Here is a 24,129-nt window from a genome sequence, read left to right as displayed (position 1 = left end):
ATATGGCAGAATGTGGGTAAAACAGAGCAGGGGACTGTAGTGATGTGATGACACACCGGCACGGCACCTCCTGCTGGTTGTCTCGGGAATAAGCTCTCCAGCTCCAGAGCGCCCTCTGCTAGCCGATGTCCTGCTTGCCACTGGACCCCCGTGTCCCTCCCAGACCCCAATGCCCCTTTACCTTGGGTGCTGCCTTCTGGCAGAACCCCCACTCTCTGGGTCTCCCCACCCAGGGGAACTCCCAACCCTCTACCCCAACCTTGCCTCAGTGGCTACTGCCAGTCACCATCTAGCCCCTGCTCACTGGGGCAGACTGCAGTCTATCAACCACTCATCATCGGCAAGGGGGGTTTGGACCTGCTGCCTTTGTCTACCCTGGGCTGCACCTCTGCAACCCCAGTACCCTTTCCGGGGTTTAAGCAAGGCTGGCAGCCCGGGGGTTTTCCAGGCCAGAGCTCCCCAGCTCCTTGGGCCTTTCTCCAGCTGCTCCACTCTAGGTACCCTGCTGTGCTCCCAAGCAGCCAGGCCCATCTCTCTCCACAGGTAGAGAGAGAGTCTTTGTGCTCCTGGCCCACAACCTTTTATAGGGCCTAGTGTGGCTGCTTCCCCAACCAGCCTACCCTATTGGCTCCCCAGAGCAACCCTCTCCCAGGACTGTTTTAACCCCTTCAGGGCCGGAGAGGGTGACCACTCCGCTAAAGGGACATACATACAATTCTCCCCCAAGGAGTTTGGTCACAAATTTAATTAACACATTATTTTTTTAACACGCATCATCATCATGGATGTCACAGAGAAATAATCCTTTCCACAAGCCATAGCTGAGCAATAGCAGGGTTGCTTCCTGGATCTTACTGCATTCTCATTGAATGGGGTTGTATGGGTGTACCAAAGCAGTCCAGAGTCCATCATCTTGAGTCTGAGAGATGGGTGCTTCATTTTACAAATTCAATGTGCAAGTGAATAAGTCCCAGATTTGTAAAGTTGTGTACATGCTTTTACAAATGTGGGCCTAAATGACAAAAGCAAACAAAATTGTAGGATTTTAACACAGGGCAGAAGGAAGGCAAGCCTTATCCTACGCTACTGAAGTCAGTGGGAGCATTGTTATTGCAGGCTCAGGTCTGAAATAGGAAACCTGGGGGAGGAGGTTGATTACAGCGTGACCAGTTTTTGAGCTGGCAAAACAACATTATACCCTGAAGTTACAAGTGACCATTTCTTCCATCTTTTCCCATGTAGATTCATCTGTCATCTGAGACTCACCATTTAAAAGATGAGATGGCTGCCATTTCTGGCACATACGAAAAGAAGGAGATGCCTGCACCTCAGGAACAACTAGAAGTGAGCAGTTGTGGCAAGATGAGAACTAAAATCAGCGGACACAAGAATGCTCAAATGGAAACCAGATCCCAAAGCAGGTTTGTTTGCTTCTGCACCGAATACAGAATTCTGATGAAAGTTGTTTTTCTTATTTAAAGAGAGCAATAAGGCAGTTGTGGCATTTATAGCTCAATAAAAGAAATTCGCTGCCCTAAGAAATTTGTGATATCTAGTTTTGCCAATCTCAGGTATTCAAAAACCATGAATCAAACCTCCAGAAACAGTGAGATTTAAAAACAAATAATAAATGTTGAGTTCTTCACACAGTGGTTTCTGAGCCTTTAGGGTGCACTAGGTTCGCATTTTGAAGCAATTTTTCTCAGCAACTGTGAGGACTAGAAATTTACAATTTTTTTGTCTTTTTTTGTTTTCTGTTTTTCCTGAAAATACCCCAAGATTCTTATGAAATGTCTTTATTCCAGGAGCTGGGGCTTTAAGAAAAACATGCAAGATGTGCTAAAATCACAAGAGTTGGCAACAGTGTCTAGAGATGTCAAGGACAGCCCAAAGTAGATTATTCTAATGCTTGACATCTCTTTGAATAGACTAACACAAGAGTGATCAACAATGATTTTCTTTCTCATCACAAGGGCCCATCCTAGGACAATGGTTTGCTACAGAGACTGATCAGACTGAAAGAAACCCATTTCGGACTTGGGGAGAGGGGCTGGAACTTCCTGGCAAGACACCTGACTAGGGTCTGAAGCTGACCAGTTGGTCACATGGCAAAGGGGACAGAAATCTTATTTAAAGGCAGGATCAGTTCCAGTCTCCCTCTCATTCAGAGTCTGACCATTGCCAGCAATAGAAGGAGAGGCAGGAGGGACCTACCCACCCGAACACAGAGTGGGCCCAATGGCTCAGAAGAAGGGCTGAGCATAGACATAGTGCGGAGTGTGTAAAGGTATTTGTTGTTTTGCCCAAAGATCTATAATACTTGTATGCTTTAAGAGTCAATGTTACTATGGTTTTAGAAGCCCTGTGCAAAGCCTGTGTTCCTTGCCTTGCCTGCCACATGGTCCCCAAGGAGTTAAATGATAAACCAGATTGCCCAGAGATGGAACTCTGGTGGAAGCATGCATAAACAACTGGGAAGTCAGAGCGCTGGCTTCAGGGCCTAGGATGGTTGGACCCTGGAATCCCACACCGCAGGAGAGGGTGGCAGACAGGGAATCTGCATTCAGGAGTGCACCTTAGAGCTAGATATTGTGACTAGATGCTGGCAGTGGCCAGACCCACTGGCTTGGAAAGTGGGATCCAAAGGTTGGAACTAATTACAACAGAGTGGTGACTGTCCACTAGGGGAACTCAATCAGGTCTGTAACACCATCACCAGGGCATCTAATTTATGCAAAATAGGGGGTTACTGGGGACTTAAGTGACGGACACGCCTCATGCTGGCCCACTGCACAAATATGACTTTGCCCTCCATGCTTTGCATTGTGTATGCAGTTAAATCTTGGCAGAGAAGTGGGATAAGACCACACTTCTTGTATGAGAATTATTTTTCACTCCTTATAGATTAACGGAGTGAAAAATGACAAGATTCTACTGTATGGTATTGGTTAATAACGCTCACTGAGACTACAGCTTAGGAGACCAAACGAGTGTCAAGAAAACAGTAAGGACTGATTGCATGCATGTGGATATACCAAAATAACTTAATGGATTGTATGTACTGTATCAAAAAGGACAAAAAACCCTGAACTCTGAGTTAACAATTTAAGCAAAAATAACAGCAGTTTTGTAAACTTATTTTAAAATATTGCACACAAGCTGTGTTAAAAACAATATTAATAATAAGGTTTCAAAATCAAGAATCCAAAAGTTAAGAAATACCAGAATTAAGGTTGCCTGTGCAACTTTAATCAGCCCAATTGTGCATATGCATTATGATACAATCTTTAATTACATGATCACATACTACAGTTAGTTGTCCTGGTTAATGTTTTGTTGTTACGTTGCTGATCAATTAGGGAACATGCTCATTTAAAGTTGTGCAATGCTCTCTTATAATGTTGTTTGGCAGCTGCCTGCTTTGTCCACTGCTTACAGGAAGAGCAGCCCATTGAAGCTAGCTGGCGGGGACTTGGAATCAGGATGGACCGGCCGACCCCTATCAGCTCCTCGCTCCCCTAAGTTCCCTCTGCAGCAGCTGCCCAGCAGGCTACCAATTGTTGGCAGTTCAGTTGTTCCTCAACTCACTGCCATGTGCTGCTCTTGCCCTCCGCCTTGGAGCTGCTCCTGGTATCCTCCTGCTTGCTGTTCAGGGAAGGCGGGAACAGGGAGGCTAAGGTCAGGGAGTCTCCCTCCCCCCTACTCCTGCCTTCCTCTTACACCTTCTCCATATAGAGCCAGGTGGGGACAGGACAGGGCTCAGGACGGAGAGAGCTTGCTGACCGCAGCTGCTGTCTCAACTTCCTGATTTTTTTAAAGGCAATGTACTTAGAGCGGGGTCAGCATACTTAAAGGGGCATTGCGCATCTCTCTCTCTTTCTCACACACACAGGGTGTGTGTGTCTGTCTCTGTCTGTCATGCTGTCTTCCCTCCCTCCATTCAAGCTGCCTTGTAGAGTGTGAGGCTACATTAACAACAATATATTAACCCTTGAGGCCTCAGCCGAGTGCTAGTTCATCATGTAGCAGCAAGGCATTCCCTGGGAAATATCCCATCCTCTTCCACCCTCTAACTTCACCACCTCAACCAAGCTTCACAATCATCATAGCTGTGAACAATATTAAATTGTTTGTTTAAAACTCATACTGTGTGTGTGTGTGTGTGTATATATATATAGTTTTTTGTATGGTGAAAAAAATTTCCGTGGAACCTAACCCTCCCCCCCACCCCACATTTACATTAATTCTTATGGGGAAATTGGATTCACTTAACATTGTTTCACTTTAAGTTGCATTTTTCAGGAACATAACTACAATGTTAAGCGAGGAGTTACTGTATTTTTTTCCACATGTTGTCCTTTTCCTGTGCACAGGATGTACCTGCTCTGGGGATGAATCAGGGTTGTGTAATGAAGGGGAGTTTTGTCCTGGGTATTAGCTTGCTTAGTATGGGCAGAATATTCAGGGACTGAAGCTGCAAAGTTTTAACAAGTCTCTACTGAGCATGTGTGAACTGAAAATTTCAAAAGTTTATAATTTGGGTAGATTTTTATGAGGAAGGCAAAATGCACATTTTTGACATAAAGGCCAATCCTGCCAAAGTCTGTGCTCCAAAGCGTATTTTCCCCTCGCCTTGTTCTCAGAAATATCTGAATTATTTTGGCTGAAATTTTTCAAAAAAAATTCAACCTAATACAGAAAACCCAGCATGGAAAATTTGAGCCCAAACAGTTTATGTTTGGCAACAGTTTATAAGCAAGTGAAACCAAGTTCTTATAATGGGAAGTGTTGGGCAACCTTAATAATAGGTAGTGCTACCAACCCAGTCTATAAATAATATGGCATTGAAAAGTCTGCATTTTGGAAAGTAGAGCCATTTCAGTAGCGGCAGTGGCTGGAGATATTATTTGAGAGTGGGGGCTGGGGAGAAAGCTCCATGTGTTGTCTGCCCCCCATTGTGCATCTGAGTAGGAGCAGCCGGAATCTGATCCTATTTTTTATTTCTTTGGTTTGTTGATTCAATTTATCACAGTTTAATTTTCATTTTTCTAAAAACGGAAGCATAGTAAATTTTAATTTTTGGCTCTGATTGATATTTTGTGTGTGCTCAGACAGGAGGAGCTGGATACTGTACTCCTGAAGAAAGACGAAGACTTAAAGAATTTAAAACTTCTCGTGGCCCAGAAGGAAACAGATTTGCAAGAGCTTAAAACCCAAAGGACATTATCCTCAATACAGCTGGATCTAGCCATGAAAGAGCTTGAGGAGCTAAATAAAAACATCCTGATGTCTCAAAGAAAGTAAGAAACTAAGGTTAGGTTTCGGGCTGAAATTTGCACGTTTCTAATTTCTTACCTCTGGCTATTTATGTCGTATTCACAAAGAGCCATATCTCTTAATCCTGTCTCAAAGAGCAATGCATATTTAAAGGTACAAGCCCAGACACTTGGCTGCATCCAAGCTGTGTTTGCCACATCTCAGGAGAAGGAGGGCAACGGTGGCTGTATTGCAGTTTAGCAGCCCTAGGATTCTAAGACCATCTGAGGGCTGATAGTCTCTGGCATGAATTAGAGCAGTTTTTGGCACTATCCTCAGGGGTTGTTTTTGCAGTTGGGAATAGCTGGAGTGCGGTGATGCTCTGGCCATATCCACTTTCTTGTGATTATAGCTGCTACACTGACAGCAAAAAGATGAACTGCTGATTCACTGGCCTTAGATTACCCAGAGACTTCCCTTGTAGCCATTTAAGCTGGCTTTCTGGCATGGAAGCACAAAGCAGCCAAAGCATAGTCCTAGAGGTAGTCCACAATATCCTAAATACATCAAAGCAAATCTTATTAGGTAGCACTACTGAGTTCTGTAATGCAATCTCAATGAGACTCCTCACATGACAGGATTCAGCTCATAAGGAGAAGCACTCTTACTACTGGAGTGGTGCTTTGGTTAACATATTGCTTTTTGTAAGGCATAGACTGCTCTAGAGAGAGCATAAATCTTTTGAGAATAATTTCAATGTAAAAAGTAAAAAAAAAAATTGAAAAATGGATTAAAAAGGCAGAAAATGTCCTGGAAGTTTCTCTCATTACTTTATTTGAGCCATGGCTAAACTCAGGAGCGTGGCAAGTCGACCCCCCAAAGGGTTTTCCCAGCTCTCGTAGCTTTTAATGTCAGTACAAAACACATTGAGCAACCTATGCTGCTTGTCCTCAACTAGCAAACGTAAACTGTGCCAGTGTAACCCAGGTTTATTTAAAATAGCTGAGCATAGCTCATGAGTGTGATAAATTCAGATTAGCTGCTCTGCTGCCAGATTTAATGGTTGTATTCTGATCTGCAAACTGTGATGAGAAGCAATTTAGAATAATGTGACATAGCAGCAGTCAAAGGAGCTTGGAAAATTGTTGCAGCTCCCATTATTAACTATTCAATAGACTGTTCTGGCTGCTTCTTGTGTGCCTCTCAACATGAGCAGCAGCTATTCATCTACGATCAGTGGATGCAATGATCAAGGAATTGCTTTGCATGTGTGGTCTGGCATGGAGCACTGGGCTTTCACATCCTATCCTTTCCCCAGTAAGATAGTCACATGACCTGACATCCTTTGACTTTTTGCCTTTATACCTAATTGAAAGCACCAGACCTCAGTGTATGTTTTAAGTGTCCTTATATTTCCCTATCAAACTGTTGTACTCCAACAGAGGGAAGAATGGCTGCAAATCAGAAAAGTGCTACTTATAGCACTGCGTTGTATTACTGGAAGTACGTGGAGATAAGCAGACTTGCATCCTGTATCAGCTTCAGGTGGGCTGGCATTAGGATATTAAGGGGTTTCCACTGTGACCATTTAGTGAGGTTCCACTTCTATGCAATTTATTCTTTCCCCCTCAAAAATTCTCCCCATTTTCTCTTTGCCCATCTCCTTTCCACTATTAACTCTCTCCCTCTCACTCAGTCAGGAGCTGGTGAGGGCCAGATGATCTTTCCTTTTCTGGCAGTTAGCCCAGGCCATTTGGTAGCACCAGTGAAGAGAATCGATGAATATTTGTGGTCTTCCCCTTTCCCATTGTGATGACTGGTGACAGACTAGAGACTTGAAAGCTGGGGCTTTTCTAGCAGCATGTCAGTGAAGAGCACATTGAGCATTACTCTGCCTAAGAGCTACAAAGCACCTAAAAGAAGAGCACTTATCAATGCATTTTAGGGTCCAATACACCCCTGTGCACAGAGCCAGCAATATGTACATCTTAGTCCCACAAAGGCTAATTTTACTCTGAGATAGTAACACGCCCCTCATTCCCATGTTAAATTTGAAATTGTCCTGCATGTTGGAAGTCCATTATGAGTTGAGGTCCCAAAATAAACAACATCCAAGATATAAAGGTTCTGATAGCTCTATTTCTTTGACAGTGGCTATCGTAATTGCATGTCTGTTTTTCATATCACATGGGTACCTAAGACCAACTTACAGTACTTGGTATTTAGTTGATAATTATTACTATTTATCATGGATTAATTAAATTTGTACCCAGCAGATTATGAGATAATTATCCTTACATTTGTTATGGGAAACTAGAAATTGCATGGATTTTTAACAACAAGCAAGCAGAATGTAATTGCAAAAACACAACATGGCTATCGGTACAAGATTTTGATCACTGACGTTACCACTTCAAAGAACCAAGGCTATCTTACAAGATAAAAACTGGCCAGTTTAGCACCTGAAAATATGAAAACAAAGCACCGAGTGGGAGCTTCTCCACAGGTTGGAAGCAAAATCTCAAAAAATGTAGGTTTGAGAAGCTGAATGATTTGCTATCCCCTATGTCTAATTAAACATAGAAAAAGAGATTCACCTTGTTTTTTGGTCTCGTGGAAGACAGGGTATTCTTATGGATGGGGCACTGGTCTGTAAGACAGGCAGCTTCAGTTCTATTCTTGGCTCTACCACTACATGTAACCTTAGGCAAATCACTTCACCCACTTCCTCTCCCACCCTTTGTCTGTTCCAGTGGTTCTCAACCTATTTACCATTGTGGGCTGCATCCAATACTATCTGTATGGCTCTGAGAATGTCACATGGGCTGCGGCTCTGTGCTGATTGGGCCACAAGTGGCCCACGGGCTGCAGGTTGAGAACCGCTGGTCTGTTCCATCCATTTAGATTGTAAACATTCTGGAGCAGGGACTGTCTCTTACTGTGTGCTTATACTGCACCTAGCACCATGGGGCCTCTAGGTACTACCATAATAATACATAAATAATAGAATAAAAAAATGATAAATAATAGTATGTAGAAATGTTCCACTGTCAATAATGGCGACAACATTCTGAATTAAACTGTAGGTAGATAGGAAATCCATGCTTCAAGGGTAAATCTTAAAGTCCTTTGTCATGCAGGATTCCCACTAGAGTCAGTGAGAGCTTGGCTTGAGTAAAACCTGCAGGATTTAGCCCTAGGGTTGTCATTCAGCCCCTTCTGCCTAGTTATTAGAACACATGGGATGTGAACCATTGTCCAAGACTCTTGCCGAGATCTGAGCTGGAGCAATGACAGCCTTAATGTGGAGGCTCTCCATTGTCATTTTTAATATAAATTTAAAATTCTCTGATTTATCTTCTGATTTTTGGACATTTATTTTAAACAGATATTTTTAAAAAACTAAAAGCCCATCATGGTCCTCCCTGCTAAAATCCCTTCAAATGTTGCTTCCAGGTATCTCTGTTTTAGTGGATGTCATGAGACTTCAAGAATGTTTAGAGGCGTGTTGAAGTCCCTGGCATTTTAGTACAGCCGCAGGCATTTTTACATATCCTCATCTCCACAGACACCAAGAGGAGACTATGCCCTGCTGGTCACACACAACAACACTTTCACTGCATGATGAAATAGTTGGGGGGTTTAATCATGATCTGCACTTCCGTAGCATTTTGCTTCCCAAGGCCCTCAGAGAACATTCAGAAACACTGGTTAAGCTTCACAACACCCTATATAAATAATGGTATCCCCATTTCACAGACAGAGAAACTCAGGCACTGAGAAAGTGAGTGATTTACTTAAGTGTCAGTAGCAGAGCCATGAATAGTAGTGAACAGGAGTTCTGACTCCTAGTTCCCTGCTCTGCTCATTGTAGAAAACAATCTCATCTGCTAAATGTTCTACACTTTATTATTGCCAATGAACATTTGTTGGACTCTCCTGTGGAGCGTCTCAGTTGCGCAATAAATAGAGAACAGTATGGAAATTATTCATCCAAAAGGAAGAGAAGGATGTGACCTAGTAGTAGACAGTACATCCTGGGTTTCAAAGCTTAAGCTTGAAGACAGAATTGGCCAGTGGGGTTGTTCTGTTAAGGGCATAACCTACTTTCTACTTGCCTACTTGTTATTGGGTAAATAGCAGCTGCCATTGGGGTATAAAATTCTGCCTTTGCTTTAACCCCCTTAATTCCAAGCCCTTCTGCTCAATGTTTCTCTGCCATTCCTAGCTTTTTTGAGTATTTACAATCTAAACTCCTCAGGGATAGGATCTTCCAATGGAGCAGGTCAGAAAATGGCATGTACACCTGATACATGGTAGATTGTAGGCCTGCTACTAGCAGGTCAGGCTTCTGTACCAGACGGGGATTGGCTACAGAGCTTTCTTCCCAGAGAGATCTACCAGAGATGTGTACACCATAAGATCCTGTAATGACAGGAATGGCTGTTGTCAGCTTAAGTATATTACACATGACACCACCTAATGGCTGAACAGTACAGTATGGTTTAGCACTCCATGACATCTCCCCTTTTAAGTTTTACACTCCTACCATTTACAAAACGTACACTTTAAAGTTCAGTACTGTTAAGTCTCCTAAGTGTCTCTGAATTGTACTGGTTTTCTAACTACACGACCCAAACGTGTAACAACTTGGTCATCTGGCTGCCTATTAGTTGCAATGACTGGCTGTGGTTGGCTTGGAATCAGTAGAGTAGCTATTGTGGGGGAGTGGGGCAGTGGCCGCTCCCCCACTGAGCACAAGTAGCGCCTTTTCAATTTCTTGGTGCCTTTTTAATTTTTACTCACTTGAAGGAACAGGGGGAGCTGGACCTTCTCTTGCTCTGCGAGTCTTCGGCAGCATTTCAGCAGCGGGTCCTTCAGTGCCGCCAAAGACACCCAGAGCGAGTGAAGGGCCCACCGCCGAAGATTCAGAGCACCGCCGAGTGAGTAAAAGCGCTGCAGCGGGTGGCGCCCTTTTTTTTGGATCGCTCCCTCTGTTCCCTCCACCTGGCTATGCCACTGCTTGGAATCCTTGAGGAGTCTTCTTGTTCTGCATCCACCATCTGTAGAGTGTGTGCTGTTGATTATTCTTTCTGGAGGAACAAACTGTAGATGTCAGCGGTTTCTGTTGAACTTTCCACTGTTGGTCTCAAGCACATATGATCTGGACGCTGAATTCTTTTTCTTTACAACAGCTGGGGTAGTCTATCCTTTTTCTCCATCCATTTGACATGAACACAGTCAGCAGGTTCTAGACCCAGACTCTAATTGAGTAGCATCTGTTGAAAAAGTGTTCTTTTAGCTTTTTTATCTGATTTGGCTGCTCTCTTCTTGTCTGGTCACTTTGAAGATAGGTTCTTTTCCAAAGGTGGAACAGTAGTTTTGAGTGGTATTCCCATCAGTTGTGCTGGGCTATATCCAGTAGCTACTATTGGTGTTGATTGGTAACTCAGAAGAGCAAGGAATATATCTTCGTGTTGTAGGATTTTCTTGGCTGTCTATACAGCTCTCTTAGCCTCTGCATTCACTTGTGGGGAATGTGGGCTGTTAGTAATATAATCAAAATCATATTTCATTTGGAATTATTTAAATTCTACAGCAGTGAATTGGAGTCCATTGCCCATCGTCCATCACTAGTTTTTCTGGAATACTAAAGTGCTGGAATACTAAAGTGAGAGACAGTGCACTTCAGTTTCTCAATAACCTGGAAAAATACTCTGCAACAACCAGGTAACCAGCGGGCTGTAATGTAACTTAGAACTCTTTGAAGTTGTGTGTCTGTTGAGGTGGCTTTTTGTAGCTGATGTAGTTTCTTTTCTGACACTGGTCTGTATTCATCTGTAGCATCCACATACACCTTTACATCATCTTCGAGCTCACAGGTAGCTGAGTGAGATATGGGACTCCATGGTAGAGCATCTGCTGCTACTAGATTTTTCCCAGAAACATAATTAGCAAATGGGTTAAATTGCGTTAACCTGATCAAAAGACGTTGGCTTGAGCCAGGTCTTTTCCACTGAAGAGGGTTACAAGAGGTTTATGGTCTGTTATCAGTGCAAAAGAATCCAGCCCACACAGATATCTGTAAAAGTTCTCACACGCTGTAGGCTTGCCAGGAACTCCTTTTCGCTCACAATGTACATTTTTCTGCTTCTGTGAGTGTTCAGAGCAAAATTTAACTTCCACTCAGATCCACGTTGTTGCCACAATATACCACCTAGGCCGGAGCAGCTTGCATCTGTACTCATCCTTGTGGACTTGTTCATATCACAGTATTTGAGAACTGCAGCTCTTGTGTTAATTTCTTTTACCTTTTTTGAAGTCAATTTCTTCATTTAGCACCCATGCTCATGATGTGTTGGAGTTTAATAGTTCATTTTGTTGTTTTTGTTGCTGTAGAAAGGTCTTGTTGGTATTGTCTGGGTAATTTGCTACCCTAGGCCACGTCTCAGTTCTGGTACATATGTTGATGCATTCAATTCTTGAATTGGTTTTACTTTCTCAGGGTTAGGACTTTGTTTTTTGTCCGTCCCAAAAACTCGATTTAGGGTAGGCAGAAAACTCACTTTTCCTTGTTTAGCTTCAGTCCAGACTGATTGAACTCCTAAGAGATGGGACCTGCCAAAAGAGCAGATCAGAAAAATGTTTTTTTTTCCTCCTGCAGAAGATGTCCATTTTTACTGTGGTTGAAAAACAGATATCCCGAAAAGTTAGAATATTTCAGTTGTGGCCAAAAACTCATGAAAACTGAAAACAATTCAGCCAAAAACTGGGGGCAGGAGAAAGGAATAATTTTTTGTCAAAAGTTTTAGTTATCCAACATAAACATCAAAAAAAAAAAAGAGGAAAACTGATCTTTTTCATGATAAATTACATTTAGTTGAAGCCCCCTCAAACAAAGTTTCAATAGAAAATTTTCAACTAACCCTAACTGATAATTGTATTTGTCAGTAAAATGCTGTGTGCAGCTAAATCATTTCCTGAACTATCCTAAACAACTCATCTCCTTTCCCTGTGCTAACTATCACATATATGGGACAGCCTTCTGCAGTCTTTGAGGCAAACCTTCCAGGTAAGTCATGAAAGGTCTTGGGCCAAATTCAAGGGAGTCAGTAAACATGTAGAGTTTATACACAGTCTGGACTTGGTTCTAAAGCTTAATTTGGTGCATAACTATAACTTAACTGGGCCTGTAACAATAGTTTTATGGATACCAGTACAAGAATTTTTTAAAAACCAACAGAACATTTTATTAGTTATTTCTAGTCATAATATGTAACTTGTTCCTGGATGCATTTTTACTCCCTCACATTACATACAAAAAGCAGAGCTAGAGTTTAATAGCTGAGAACCTGACCCCACTGGGTTCCATCTGAACTAAGGAACTATACTTAAACTGGGTTTAGATACATGTAAGGAACCACGTTTAGCTGATGTGGTCTGGTGGTCACAGCTGGGCTGGTGTCCACAAGTCAAGGATGGCCACAAAGTAGTTGTCAGTGAGTAGGGATTGGGATAATCGCTAGAGCCAGCATCGATCAACAAGGGTCAGAGTCAGGGTATAGGCAGAGAGTGGAGATCAGAGACAGCTACTAGGCTGGAATCAGGAGGCCAGAGTCAGGATGGGGACAGAGACTAGAGATTAGAATACAAGATGAGGTTTGGAGTCACAGCAGGCTAGAAGTCTTTGTGATTCCCAGACAACTTCCTTGGTCACCCTCCAGGGTTAAACAGTGTGCTTGGCCAATCAGAAGGCCACAGGCTGCTGTCACTCTGGACTCTTTGGGCAGTACTTCCTGTGGTGTCTGATCTCCCATTGGGCTCGCCTCTCCCAGGCTCGGCAGCTCTGGGTTCTAGACTCATATATGGCTTCTAGACCAGTGTTTTTCAAACCGTGGGTTGTGACCCAGTACTGGGTTGTGTTGCCAGATCTGCCCATTACTTTGAGGTAAGCTCATTTATTCGAGTTACTTTTTGGGGGTGGGGTTTCTGTAATTCTATCAATGTACTGCTTGTGTCATGTGTGTTTTCATATGGAGCTGTACTTCTCCCTTATGCAAGTTCCCTTCCAATGGAGCTATCCTGCAGGACTTAGGTTCCCTAGGGCTGGGTTCCTCCATCCCTGAAACCGGATGCACACACACACACCAGAGCAAGTCTGAACAGACCAGGTCAATCAGCACTTTCAAGCTGACCCCTTATGTGTCCCAGATTCAGCATGTCTCTATCTCCACTCTCACATCACAATTGTACTGGTAAAAACCTACTTGATAAGCAAACCCCACAGTATTTTGGGTACTGCAAGGATCTTTAGCTTAGGTAAAAGAAGCATTGCTTTAGAGCAGTGGCCTCCAACCTCTTCCGGGTGGCAGGTGCCAGACGATGAGCCACCGAGGACCATGGCTGTTGGACAAGCATCCGCTGAAATGCTGCCGAGAAGCAGCAACATCAAGAGGTGTCACCGCCAAAATGCTGCCTATAATCAGCGGCATTTTGGCTGCGACAGCTTTTGGTGACACTGCTTTTCGGCGGCAATGCCTCTTGACGACACCGCTTTTCAGCGGCATTTCAGTGGATGCTTGTCCACCAGCCAGAATGCGGGCGCACATAGATGCCCCGGTGGGCGCCATGGCGCCCACAGGCACCGCATTGGGGACCACTGCTGTAGAGTGAATGGGGGAAGGTAAAAACACAAAAGAGTAAAGTTCAGCAAGAGAGAGAGAAGCAACCAGTTTAACCATAAAAGTTATTTATTGAATAATAGTGATAACTACACAAGGAGAGCCTAAACCAACATAACATACATTATTAAAGGTTAATACCTAAAGTAGAAAGGAAGACAGAGAGAGAGACAGAAGGGGGCTCTCACCCACTCCATGAGGCTTGAACTGGTTGCGGTTCCCAGGTGATGGTGGTAGCTCAGGGTCCTGAGTGCTGGAGACAGGAAGAGCCCCTAGCACAATCAGTCAGGAGAAGATGGAGTCCCAGTGGAACTGATGCATAGTTTGGATCTAAGCATAGAACACTTACTGGAGGGTAAGTAGGGATTTTTGTAGAGAAAATACAATGGTTCAAGGCAGAACACTAGATTTGTTTATGGGTAAACTGATAACTCAAAGGTTTTCTTTAGGCTAGACAATAGGAGCTGATCACTCTTGGCTATGGGTTTTGTTTTCTTCCAGGGAGCTCACAATGCAACTAGGCTGCTTCAGTATTTTGGATATCAAGGATTCATTACTAGAATTAGTCTGATAACTGCAGAGCTGGGTATGGGCAGGAGTAGGTTCATTAGCATCTGGAGCAGAGATTCCCATGATGCAGTGCTTCCCTGCTTTTTCTGGTCCCAGAGTTCAGTGTGGTTCTCTGTTCTCCATTCTATATGCAAACTGAGATGTCTCCCTGTCCCATCTTTCATGGAGATGAGGCTAGGGGAATTGTCTCTGTTCTTCATTCTGTATGCTAATGGAGATGTCTTAATCTTGTCACCCTTGTCAGAAGGGGTCTAAGTGTGTCTCCCATCTGCCCTTCACTGCTCTCTGCAAGTTTTTTCTCTGATGGGTTTTGGTTTAAGCAGAGGTTGGTGTGCGTGCTGGGGTATCTTTCATGAGTCAGACAGGCTGGATACTGTGCCCTGGTTCCCCAAGAACACAGCTGACTGGTATCATAAAGCACTGGGTCGCCTTGCTCTGGTCAGCACTGCTGACCTGGACATTAAAAGCCCCGTTGGCGGTGCTGCCCAGTTAAGGCAGGCTAGTGCCTACCTTTTCCGACACCACGCTGTGCCCCAGAAGTGGCCAGCAGCAGGTCTGGCTTCTAGGTAGGGAGGCCGTGGGGCTCCACATGCTGCCCCCGCCCCGAGAACTGGCTCCGCATCCCGAATGGCCGGTGTCTGGGGGGGCGGTGCCTGGAGGTGTGAGTCTCGTGCCTCTGCCTAGGAGCCAGACCTGCTGCTGGTCGCTTCCAGGGCACAGTGCGATCCGCAGTGTACCCCGGCTGTGCCGTTGACCAGGAACTGCCGGAGGTAAGTCCATGCCCCAATCCCCTGCACCAGCCTTGAGCCCCCCCCCAACCTGGAACCTCTTCCAGAACCCCACATCCCCAGCCCCACCCCACCCCAGAGCCTGCATCCCCAGCCCAGAGCCCTGACTCCCTCCCCACCCTAGCCCCCTGCCCCAGCCCAGAGCCCCCTCCCACACCCTGAACCCCTCATTCCCTGCCCTACCCCACAGCCCTCACCCCAAACCTCTGCCCCAGCCTAGAGCCCCCTCCCACACCCTGAACCCCTCATCCCCAGCTCCCTTGGGTTGCGGGCATCAACAATTTTCTTCAACTGGGTCCCCAGAAAAAAAGTTTGAAAACCACTGTTCTAAACTCATCCTTACAACATGATTCAGTCTAAATTGATTCCTAACATGGGCCCCCAATTCTGAAAATAAAAGTAGGCTCATTAACCATTGCTTGGCCGGGAAGTAGAAAGCCTCGTCTACACTAGGGCTGTTTGCCCCAATAAATAAATCCCACCATTGCCAACAGCAGAAAGAAAAGGAAAATATGAATCAGGAAAATATTTAAAACTATTCAGGGAGAATAAACTAGTAATTTAAGAATGCCGTGACTACCCCATTACCAAAGCAAGCACTTTTCACGTGCTTATTATAAAACAAAGAAGGGATCCCAAAGACAGTGACTTACTTGCAATTACTAGTTGCTCTCTCCCTCTGCATATTGAGGAAGCTGCAGCCAAATTGCAAAGTAATTGTCCCTTTTTTCAATAAGCAGCTTTTTTTCTAACATTTATGCTATTTATACTTCTCCATTTATCATAAAACTACTACTCTTTTCCAAAGCAAAGTAATCACTAAAAGCTGTGAGATCCTTTTAAAGTCCAGGCACTTCAGGCCAGACTCATTGGGGAAAGCCCTGACCCCACTAAAGACAGTGAAAAAGATCCTGTTGATTTCAACAGAGCCAGGGTACCACCAGTAGTTGCGCTAGGGCTCCTTTGTATTAGCCAGGCTGGGAAAAGGCAGATAGGACAGACATCATCTCTACCCCCAGCGAATAACTTTGGCACAAAGGGCCTGCATGTCAGGTGCAGTGCTGGTCTTCATGCCTCTCCAAAGTAGCTTTTTGCTTCCCCCAGGGCAGGTGGTGTTCTCGATGAAGGCAGGCTAGAAGGAGCAGGGCTAAGGTGCAAGTTTGTCCTGGTGATTGTGTCCCCTAGCAATGTCCCATGGGGGCTTTGTAACAGGACACAAGTTAAGGCTGTGCAAGCCATAGTCAGGTCCATGGATCGCACCAGCTGCCTGTAATCTCTGAACAGGGGAGGCAGAGGAATGTGTCTGGCTCTTCATCCTCCTGTGGGTCGCCCCTCCTGCCCCGCAGGCTCCCCAATGGATGTGCTAATAGTTCATGTTTCATAACCACTTTGATTTGGACTGATACCGTGTGAAAGAACAACAGTGATAAGAGTTTTCTCTTTATCCCTGACTACTTTAGGTATGAAGAGGAATTTTCCCAACGACTGAAATTGCAGGACCAGGTACTGCAACTCAAACTCCAGCTGGAGCATCAAAAAGAAAATTGTTTACAGGTGAGGTTAATAATACTGCTCCTAAACTGTGCTTTTGAAGCCTATTCAGTGTCTCCTAATCAGACTGCTAAAACTTCTGCAGAAATGTCCTTCCTCCAGCAATGGATTAACATGGGCTGTTCTTTATTAGAGCACACTTGGGAAGCTGGTGTCTATGATTGTCTATAGGGCCAGGTCTCCATAATTCCAAAGGTGAAGGAAGTTCACCACTGCCCAAAAACTTGTTTGCATATAGAGCCAGCTTCAGGATTTCCCCACCAATGTGGGTCAGCTGGATTTCTGCATTACTGAAAGCCCCAGCAAGTAGTGGTTTGTGCTCTTTAGTGCCTTTTTCCTTGTCTATCACAGTGGCCTAACTATGCTGATGTCCATACCATCTCTGTGTATATTTTCTTTTCAACTTCTTGCTTTGACCAGGAAGGATGGTCTTTGGTTAGAGTCAGAAACCCAGATCATATTCCTGGCTGTGTCTCAATTTTCTTGGCCCTGATTCTTCACTATCTCACACCTTGTGTTGTCATTTTTAGGAGAGCAAAGTTGGGCATAAAATGCTGCTATTGGTTTAAGTGACTGGAGAACAGGGTGACCAGATGTCCTGATTTTATAGGTACAGTCCCAATTTTTGGGTCTTTTTCTTATATGGGCTCCTATTACCTCCCACCTCCATCCCGATTTTTCACATTTGCTGTCTGGTCACCCTAGGGGAGAATTCGACTGTGGTAGTGTTTTGCTCTCCCTCTGCTGCCAGGTAGATGATTACACCAAGTGAAAGGGGAATCAAGTCCTCTTGTGAAGCTAGGCAAATCACTTCCTGTTGTGCTGAAATGAGTTGCTGTGAGGAAGCTGAGGATTGGAATCCCCATTCTAATGCATTGACTTTCCTCCCAGTACTCCAGCACGCTGATTTAATCAGCCTAAAACCTTGTCCACACTTTTCACTAGCTGCAGTTCCTTGTCTATGGCAAGTATTTGGTGTAGTGCAGTGGTGCTGACTCATCAGTGCAGATGAAAACAAACTGGAGCCTGTGCTGATTGAGCTTGAACAGGTGCAAACCTTGATTAGCTCAACTGGTGCAAACCCCTACACTGAATATGCTTAAGAGGTCACTGTAGGGACTGTTGGCTGCCAGAGGGAGAATTGGGCCTATTCTGTGGTACAGTGATGAGGCCCTTGAGTTCTTTGTGTTACTGTGCAGCAAGGAAAGCCAATGTATTACAATGGAGAGTTCACAGGATATCAGGGTTGGAAGGGACCTCAAGAGGTTATCTAGTCCAACCCCCTGCACAAAGCAGGACCAATTCCCAACTAAATCATCCCAGCCAGGGCTTTGTCACGCCTGACCTTAAAAACTTCTAAGGAAGGAGATTCCACAACCTCCCTAGATAACCCAGTCCAGTGCTAGTGAGAAAGTTTTTCCTAATATCCAACCTAAACCTTCCCCACTGCAACTTGAGACCATTACTCCTTGTTCTGTCATCTGGTACCACTGAGAACAGTCCAGATCCATCCTCTTTGGAACCCCCTTTCAGGTAGTTGAAAGCAGCTATCAAATCCCGCCTCATTCTTCTCTTCTGCAGACTAAATCCCAGTTCCCTCAGCCTCTCCTCATAAATCATGTGCTCTGGCCCCCTAATAATTTTTGTTGCCCTCCGCTGGACTCTTTCCAATTTTTCCTCAGTAGCCTCTTCATAAAGGTGTTGGGAAGTTTAATTTATTAATGTCTGCAAAGTGATTTAAAATTCTGGGAGTAAAGTGGTTAGCACAGAGTTAATTGGCTTCCCTTGGGTATTATGGGATGAAGCTATGCTCTGCAGCTCCATTACATTATATGTAGTGAGTGGGAATTTGTGTCCTTCTGCCTCTCTTGTGATGCAGTTAAATAAAGCAGTAACTTCCCAGCCTGCAGTCCTGTGAGTAGACATTTTTGTTTCACCGAGTGGCTCTTTACAAAAAGCAGAGCTGGCATTACAGAGTAAAGTATTATTATTACCTTATGCTATGGTGGTTTTGAGACTAGAATATTTTTTAACCCTGGACTACCTTGTTATATACTACTTCGCTCTTAGTTAGATCTGCTGCATTTAAGGGTCTGTCAACACTTATGTTATTAAATTTTGTTAAACCTCTTTTCCCCCCTTGAGAGTATGTTAGAACAGAAGTAATCAGCCCAGCTCGATATAGTTCTACCTGAACTGGGCTTGTTTACTTATGGAGCTGCATGGATAATTTTTTTTAAAAAAGAAATTGTTGGCACAGTGAGATGACTATTATTTCTGTTGTGGAAGATTGAGGTACTGCAGCCAAGGCTTGAGGACTGTGCAATGTCAGCTGAGACAGGCAGTAAGTGGGAATGGCCAGAGAAGTGTAGAAGATAAATGACATCTCTTAGGGGTGGTTTTTGGTTTGTTTTTTTTTTTTTTAAAAAAACAAACCAAAACATAGATTAGCCAATAGGGACTGATTAGCTGAAGCCAAAAGGAGGTAGAGGTGAGGCCCATAAAATGCCAGCAGCTGGAAAAGGCAATTCATGTCACACATCCTGAGCAAAAAAATGTGGGTCTTATTAGGGGTAAGCAGTTATAAAGTTTAAGGCTAGAAGGGGCCACCAGATTATCCAGTCTGACCTCCTGTGTATCCCAGGCCACTAAACCCCACCGAGTTACCCCTGTATTAAAACCAATAACCTGGATTAGACTGAAGTATTACAGCTTTCAGAAGACTAAACTATTGTGTGTCACTGACTCAGTCAGCGAACAGAAAGGACCAAGAAGTACCAGTGCCTGGGGCCTCTGCAGTGGCAGGGAACTGATTTGGTGAGAGAGACCCAGCTGATTCATTAGTGTGCCTCTTCTGGCAGCTGGTGTCTGGGTTTGCTATTTTTTGTTGTTGTTGTTTTTTGTTTAAACTGAAGTATTAATTTTCTGTTTCCAGCTTGTTTGTTATACTAAATAAACAATAAAAGGGCAACCCTATAGCTTTTTCTGGCTGGTCTGCATCAAGGGGGTAAGCAACATCTTTCCCCACCCGTGGAGATAAGAAAACACATGAATTAGTGTATGTGTTGGGAGTACTCCTTTGCTCAGACAAGGAGCAGCAGTAAGAAGTCCTTTATGTCACTCAGCAACCACCTTGCTGATCTAGACCAGTGTTTCTCAAATGCGGCCGCAGCCTCCTAGACAGCGAAGGGGGGGAGCGCAAAGCAGTGGCTCCTCCTCAGGGCCATCAGCAGGGGCTGGGCTCTAGAGAAGCAGGCAGCTATTGTGAGTTCCCCATGTCATAAACAGATAGTTAAGGGTCAATGTCTCTTTTACCTATAAAGGATTAAGAAGCTCAGTGAACTTGGCTAACACCTGACCAGAGGACCAATCGGGGGACAAGATACTTTCAAATCTCTGTGGAGGGAAGTCTTTGTTTGTGCTGTTTGTTTTGTTCGTTGTTCGCTCTTGGGGCTAAGAGGGACCAGACGTGCACCCCAGGTTTCCCCAATCTTTCCGAAACAGTCTCTCATGTTCAAAATAGTAAGTACTAGCTAGAAAAGGCGGATTAGTCTTATGTTTGTTTTCTTAACTTGTGAATGTGTATTTTGCTGGAAGTATTTTTACCTCTGTTTGCTGTAACTTGAATTTCAGGCTGGGGAGGGGGGGAAGTCCCTCTAGTCTATATGAGCTGAATACCCTGTAAACATTTTCCATCCTGATTTTACAGAGATAATTTTTACTTTTTCTTTCTTTAATTAAAAGCTTTCTTTTTTAAGAACCTGATTGATTTTTTTTCCTTGTCTAAGACCCAAGGGGATTGGATCTGAACTCACCAGGGATTGGTGAGGGGAAAAGAGGGGGGAGAAGGTTAATTCCTCTCTGTTTTAAGATCCAAGGAGTTTGGATCAGTGTAGCCTCTCAGGGTACCCAGGGAGGGGAAAGTCTGGGAGGGGGAAAGGAGGGGGGATGGTTTATTTCTCCTTGTTTTAAGACCCAAGGGGTTTGGGTCTTGGGTTCTCCAAGAAAGGTTTTGGAGGAACAGAAAGTGTGCCAATCACTGTATTTTGGCTGGTGGCAGTGCTATCAGATCTAAGCTAGGAATTAAGCTTAGAAGGGTACATGCAGGTCCCCACTTTTTGGACGCAAAAGTTCAAAGTGGGAAAAATACCTTGACACCCCACCTTCCCGAGGGCGGTGGGGCTCAGGCTTCTGGCTTCAGCCTTGGGGTGGCAGGCAGTGGGCTCCATTCCCTGGCTGCAGGGTTTCAGAGTCTGGATGCAGGACCATGGGCTCTGGCCCTGGGCCCCAGTCACATGGCAGTGGGTGCTGGCCCTAGGCTTACCACCCCCCATCGCTCCTGTTCCCCACTGTGTCCTCTGACCCCAGGCTTCAGCCATGTGGCTGCAGAGCTCTGGTCCCAGGTTCACCAACACCCCTTCACCTGTGGCTCCTACTGTCTCCTCTGGCCCTTCCCCCTCCCCCCCATTGCATCTGGCTCTTACTGCTTCCCTACCCACCTCCCCATCCAGGGCTTAATTTGTTTCCCGGCTTGCCAGGACTGAGTAAGTCTGTTGTGAAAATTGATATTTGTATGTTTGTTAATATCACTTTTCGCAGCTTCCCAGCTAGCTTAGCAAGTCTGCTACTGTGAAGAGTGATATTAAAAAAAATTCAAATACCACTTTTCACAGCATCTTAAAAAAAAAAGGAATAAAAAAGCAGAAGAAATAATTAAAAAAAAAGACAAGAACATGCCAAGCACACTATCTATTTCTATTCTGTTTAGGTCCAGTAAATACAGCTCTTGTGCTTCTTTGAACATTAAGGTGATGGCCCAGTTAGCATGGTTGGCACATTCCATCTTTCCACAGGGACCATGGCTATTCAGGTGCATGACACTGGTTGAGCCCTGGTTCTCCTTTGTATCATCTATTCTAATGCATGCAAAAACAACCCCCCTGCAAAAAATTTTAAAAAAAGAAAGAAAAAAAAAGACCAAAGATAAACATCCTCCATGGTGTTCTCTCTGAGTCATTCTGTCTGTAGTAAGATAGATGTTTCTCCTGGGATGGCTAGATTTTGCCCTTTGATATTCTGAAGGTGCAATTTGGACTCAAGGAAGTATTCAGAGTGGTGGTGGGATGAGGGCGGATCACTGAGTGAGATTTTAAAATGTAAATGAAAGGGTGGAATTGTCTAGTTAGCTGTCAGCCACAATAACTTTTCAGCCCTGGGGACCATTTGGAGATCAGCTTTGATTCAAGCATCTAAACCATGGTTGATTTAGACAAGCCAGCAGACATATTTGAGGAACAAGCATAAGCCACACATACCCAGTGATAGAAGGGTATCACAGAAAACTATTGCCCTGGGGGTTGAACAGTGGCTGACAGTGGGGATTAGATGCATTGGCCTTGGGCATTGTTGCCGAATAGAGGGAAATTTAGAATTTAAGGAGCAACAGGTCTCAGCTTAGCTTAGGGTATGTCTACACTACAGGATTATTCCGATTTTACAGAAACCGGTTTTGTAAAACAGATTGTATAAAGTCGAGTGCATGTGGCCACACTAAGCACAGTAATTCGGTGGTGTGCATCCATGTACCGAGGCTAGCGTTGATTTCTGGAGCGTTGCACTGTGGGTAGCTATCCCATAGCTATCCCATAGTTCCTGCAGTCTCCCCCACCCATTGGAATTCTGGGTTGAGATCCCAGTGCCTGATGGGGCAAAAAACATTGTCGCTGGTCCTTCTGGGTACAGCCTCACCCCTCCCTCCGTGAAAGCAGTGGCAGACAACCGTTTCACACCTCTTTTCCTGGGTGAACTGTGCAGACGCCATACCATGGCAAGCATGGACCCTGCTGTGCTCAAGACAGCAATCATGGACATTTTAAAGACCTCGCGCATTCTCGTGCAGTCTATGCTGAACCGGGACCTGCAAAGCCAGGTGAGGTGGAGGCGGCTATGGCAGAGCAGCGACGAGAGTGATGAGGACATGGACACAGAATTCTCTCAAACTGCGAGCCCCGGCGTGTTGGAGATCCTGCTGGTAATGGGGCAGGTTCTAGCCATGGAACGCCGATTTTGGGCCCGGAAAACAAGCACAGACTTGTGGGACCGCATAGTGTTGCAGGTGTGGGATGATTCCCAGTGGCTGCGAAACTTTCGCATGTGTAAGGGCACTTTCATGGAACTTTGTGACTTGCTTTCCCCTGCCCTGAAATGCCAGAATACCAAGATGAGAGCAGCCCTCACAGTTGAGAAGCGAGTGGCAACAGCCCTCTGGAAGCTTGCAACGCCAGACAGCTACCGGTCAGTCAGGAATCAATTTGGAGTGGGCAAATCTACTGTGGGGGCTGCTGTGATGCAAGTAGCCAAAGCAATCACTAAGCTGCTACTATGAAAGGTTGTGACTCTGGGAAATGTGCAGGTCATAGTGGATGGCTTTGCTGCAATGGGATTCTCTAACTGTGGTGGGGCGACAGATGGAACTCATATCCCTATCTTGGCACCGGAGCACCAGGGCACCCAGTACATAAACCGCAAGGGGTACTTTTCAGTGGTGCTGCAAGCACTGGTGGATCACAAGGGACGTTTCACTAACATCCACGTGGGATGGCCGGGAAGGGTTCATGTCGCTCGCGTCTTCAGGAACACTACTCTGTTTAATTGGCTGCAGCAAGGGAATTACTTCCCAGACCAGAAAATAACAGTTGGGGATGTTGAAATGCCTATAGTTATCCTGGGAGACCCAGCCTACCCCTTGATGCCATGACTCATGAAGCCATACACAGGCAGCCTGGACAGTAGTCAGGAACTGTTCAACTACAGGCTGAGCAAGTGCAGAATGGTGGTAGAATGTGCATTTGGCCATTTAAAGGCGCACTGGTGCACATTACTGACTTGCTCAGACCTCAGCCAAACCAATGTCCCCATTGTTATTGCTGCTTGCTGTGTGCTCCACAATCTCTGTGAGAGTAAGGAGGAGACCTTTATGGCGGGGTGGGAGGCTGAGGCAAAACACCTGGCCACTGATTACGAGCAGCCAGACACCAGGGCGATTAGAAGAGCACACCAGGAAGCAGTGCACATTAGAGAAGCTTTGAAAACCAGTTTAATCACTGGCCAGGGTACAGTGTGACTGTTATGTTTGTTTCTCCTTGATGAAACCCACCACCCCTTGATTGACTCATTCACTGTAAGCCACCCACCCCACCCCCTTCGAACACAGCTTGCTTTCTAAGGAAATAAAGTCACTCTCATTTAAAAATTATGTATTCTTTATTACTTAATTAAAAAAG

General features: G+C 44.8%; 1 protein-coding gene across 11 annotated transcripts in view; it reads left to right on the top strand.

Moving 5' to 3' along the window:
• The window catches only part of LMNTD1 (lamin tail domain containing 1), a 334,417-nt gene that overhangs the window by 16,692 nt on the left and 293,596 nt on the right, over positions 1-24,129 (top strand). For 9 of the 11 annotated variants that reach the window (XM_050968522.1, XM_050968561.1, XM_050968523.1 and 6 more), the window contains exons 2-4: positions 1,243-1,421; positions 5,112-5,300; positions 16,756-16,849. In XM_050968522.1, the coding sequence (XP_050824479.1) occupies positions 1,282-1,421; positions 5,112-5,300; positions 16,756-16,849 (423 nt within the window). In that variant the 5' untranslated portion in view covers positions 1,243-1,281. Of the gene's footprint in view, positions 1-1,242; positions 1,422-5,111; positions 5,301-16,755; positions 16,850-24,129 lie in introns of those variants that run through there. The other 2 variants (XM_050968551.1, XM_050968542.1) reach the window with 2 other exon arrangements.

This window comes from Gopherus flavomarginatus, chromosome 1 (genome assembly GCF_025201925.1).
Source record: "Gopherus flavomarginatus isolate rGopFla2 chromosome 1, rGopFla2.mat.asm, whole genome shotgun sequence".
Taxonomy (NCBI): Eukaryota; Metazoa; Chordata; order Testudines; family Testudinidae; genus Gopherus; species Gopherus flavomarginatus.
Note: the sequence above shows the minus strand (reverse complement) of the source record. Positions and strands in the feature narration are given on the sequence as shown.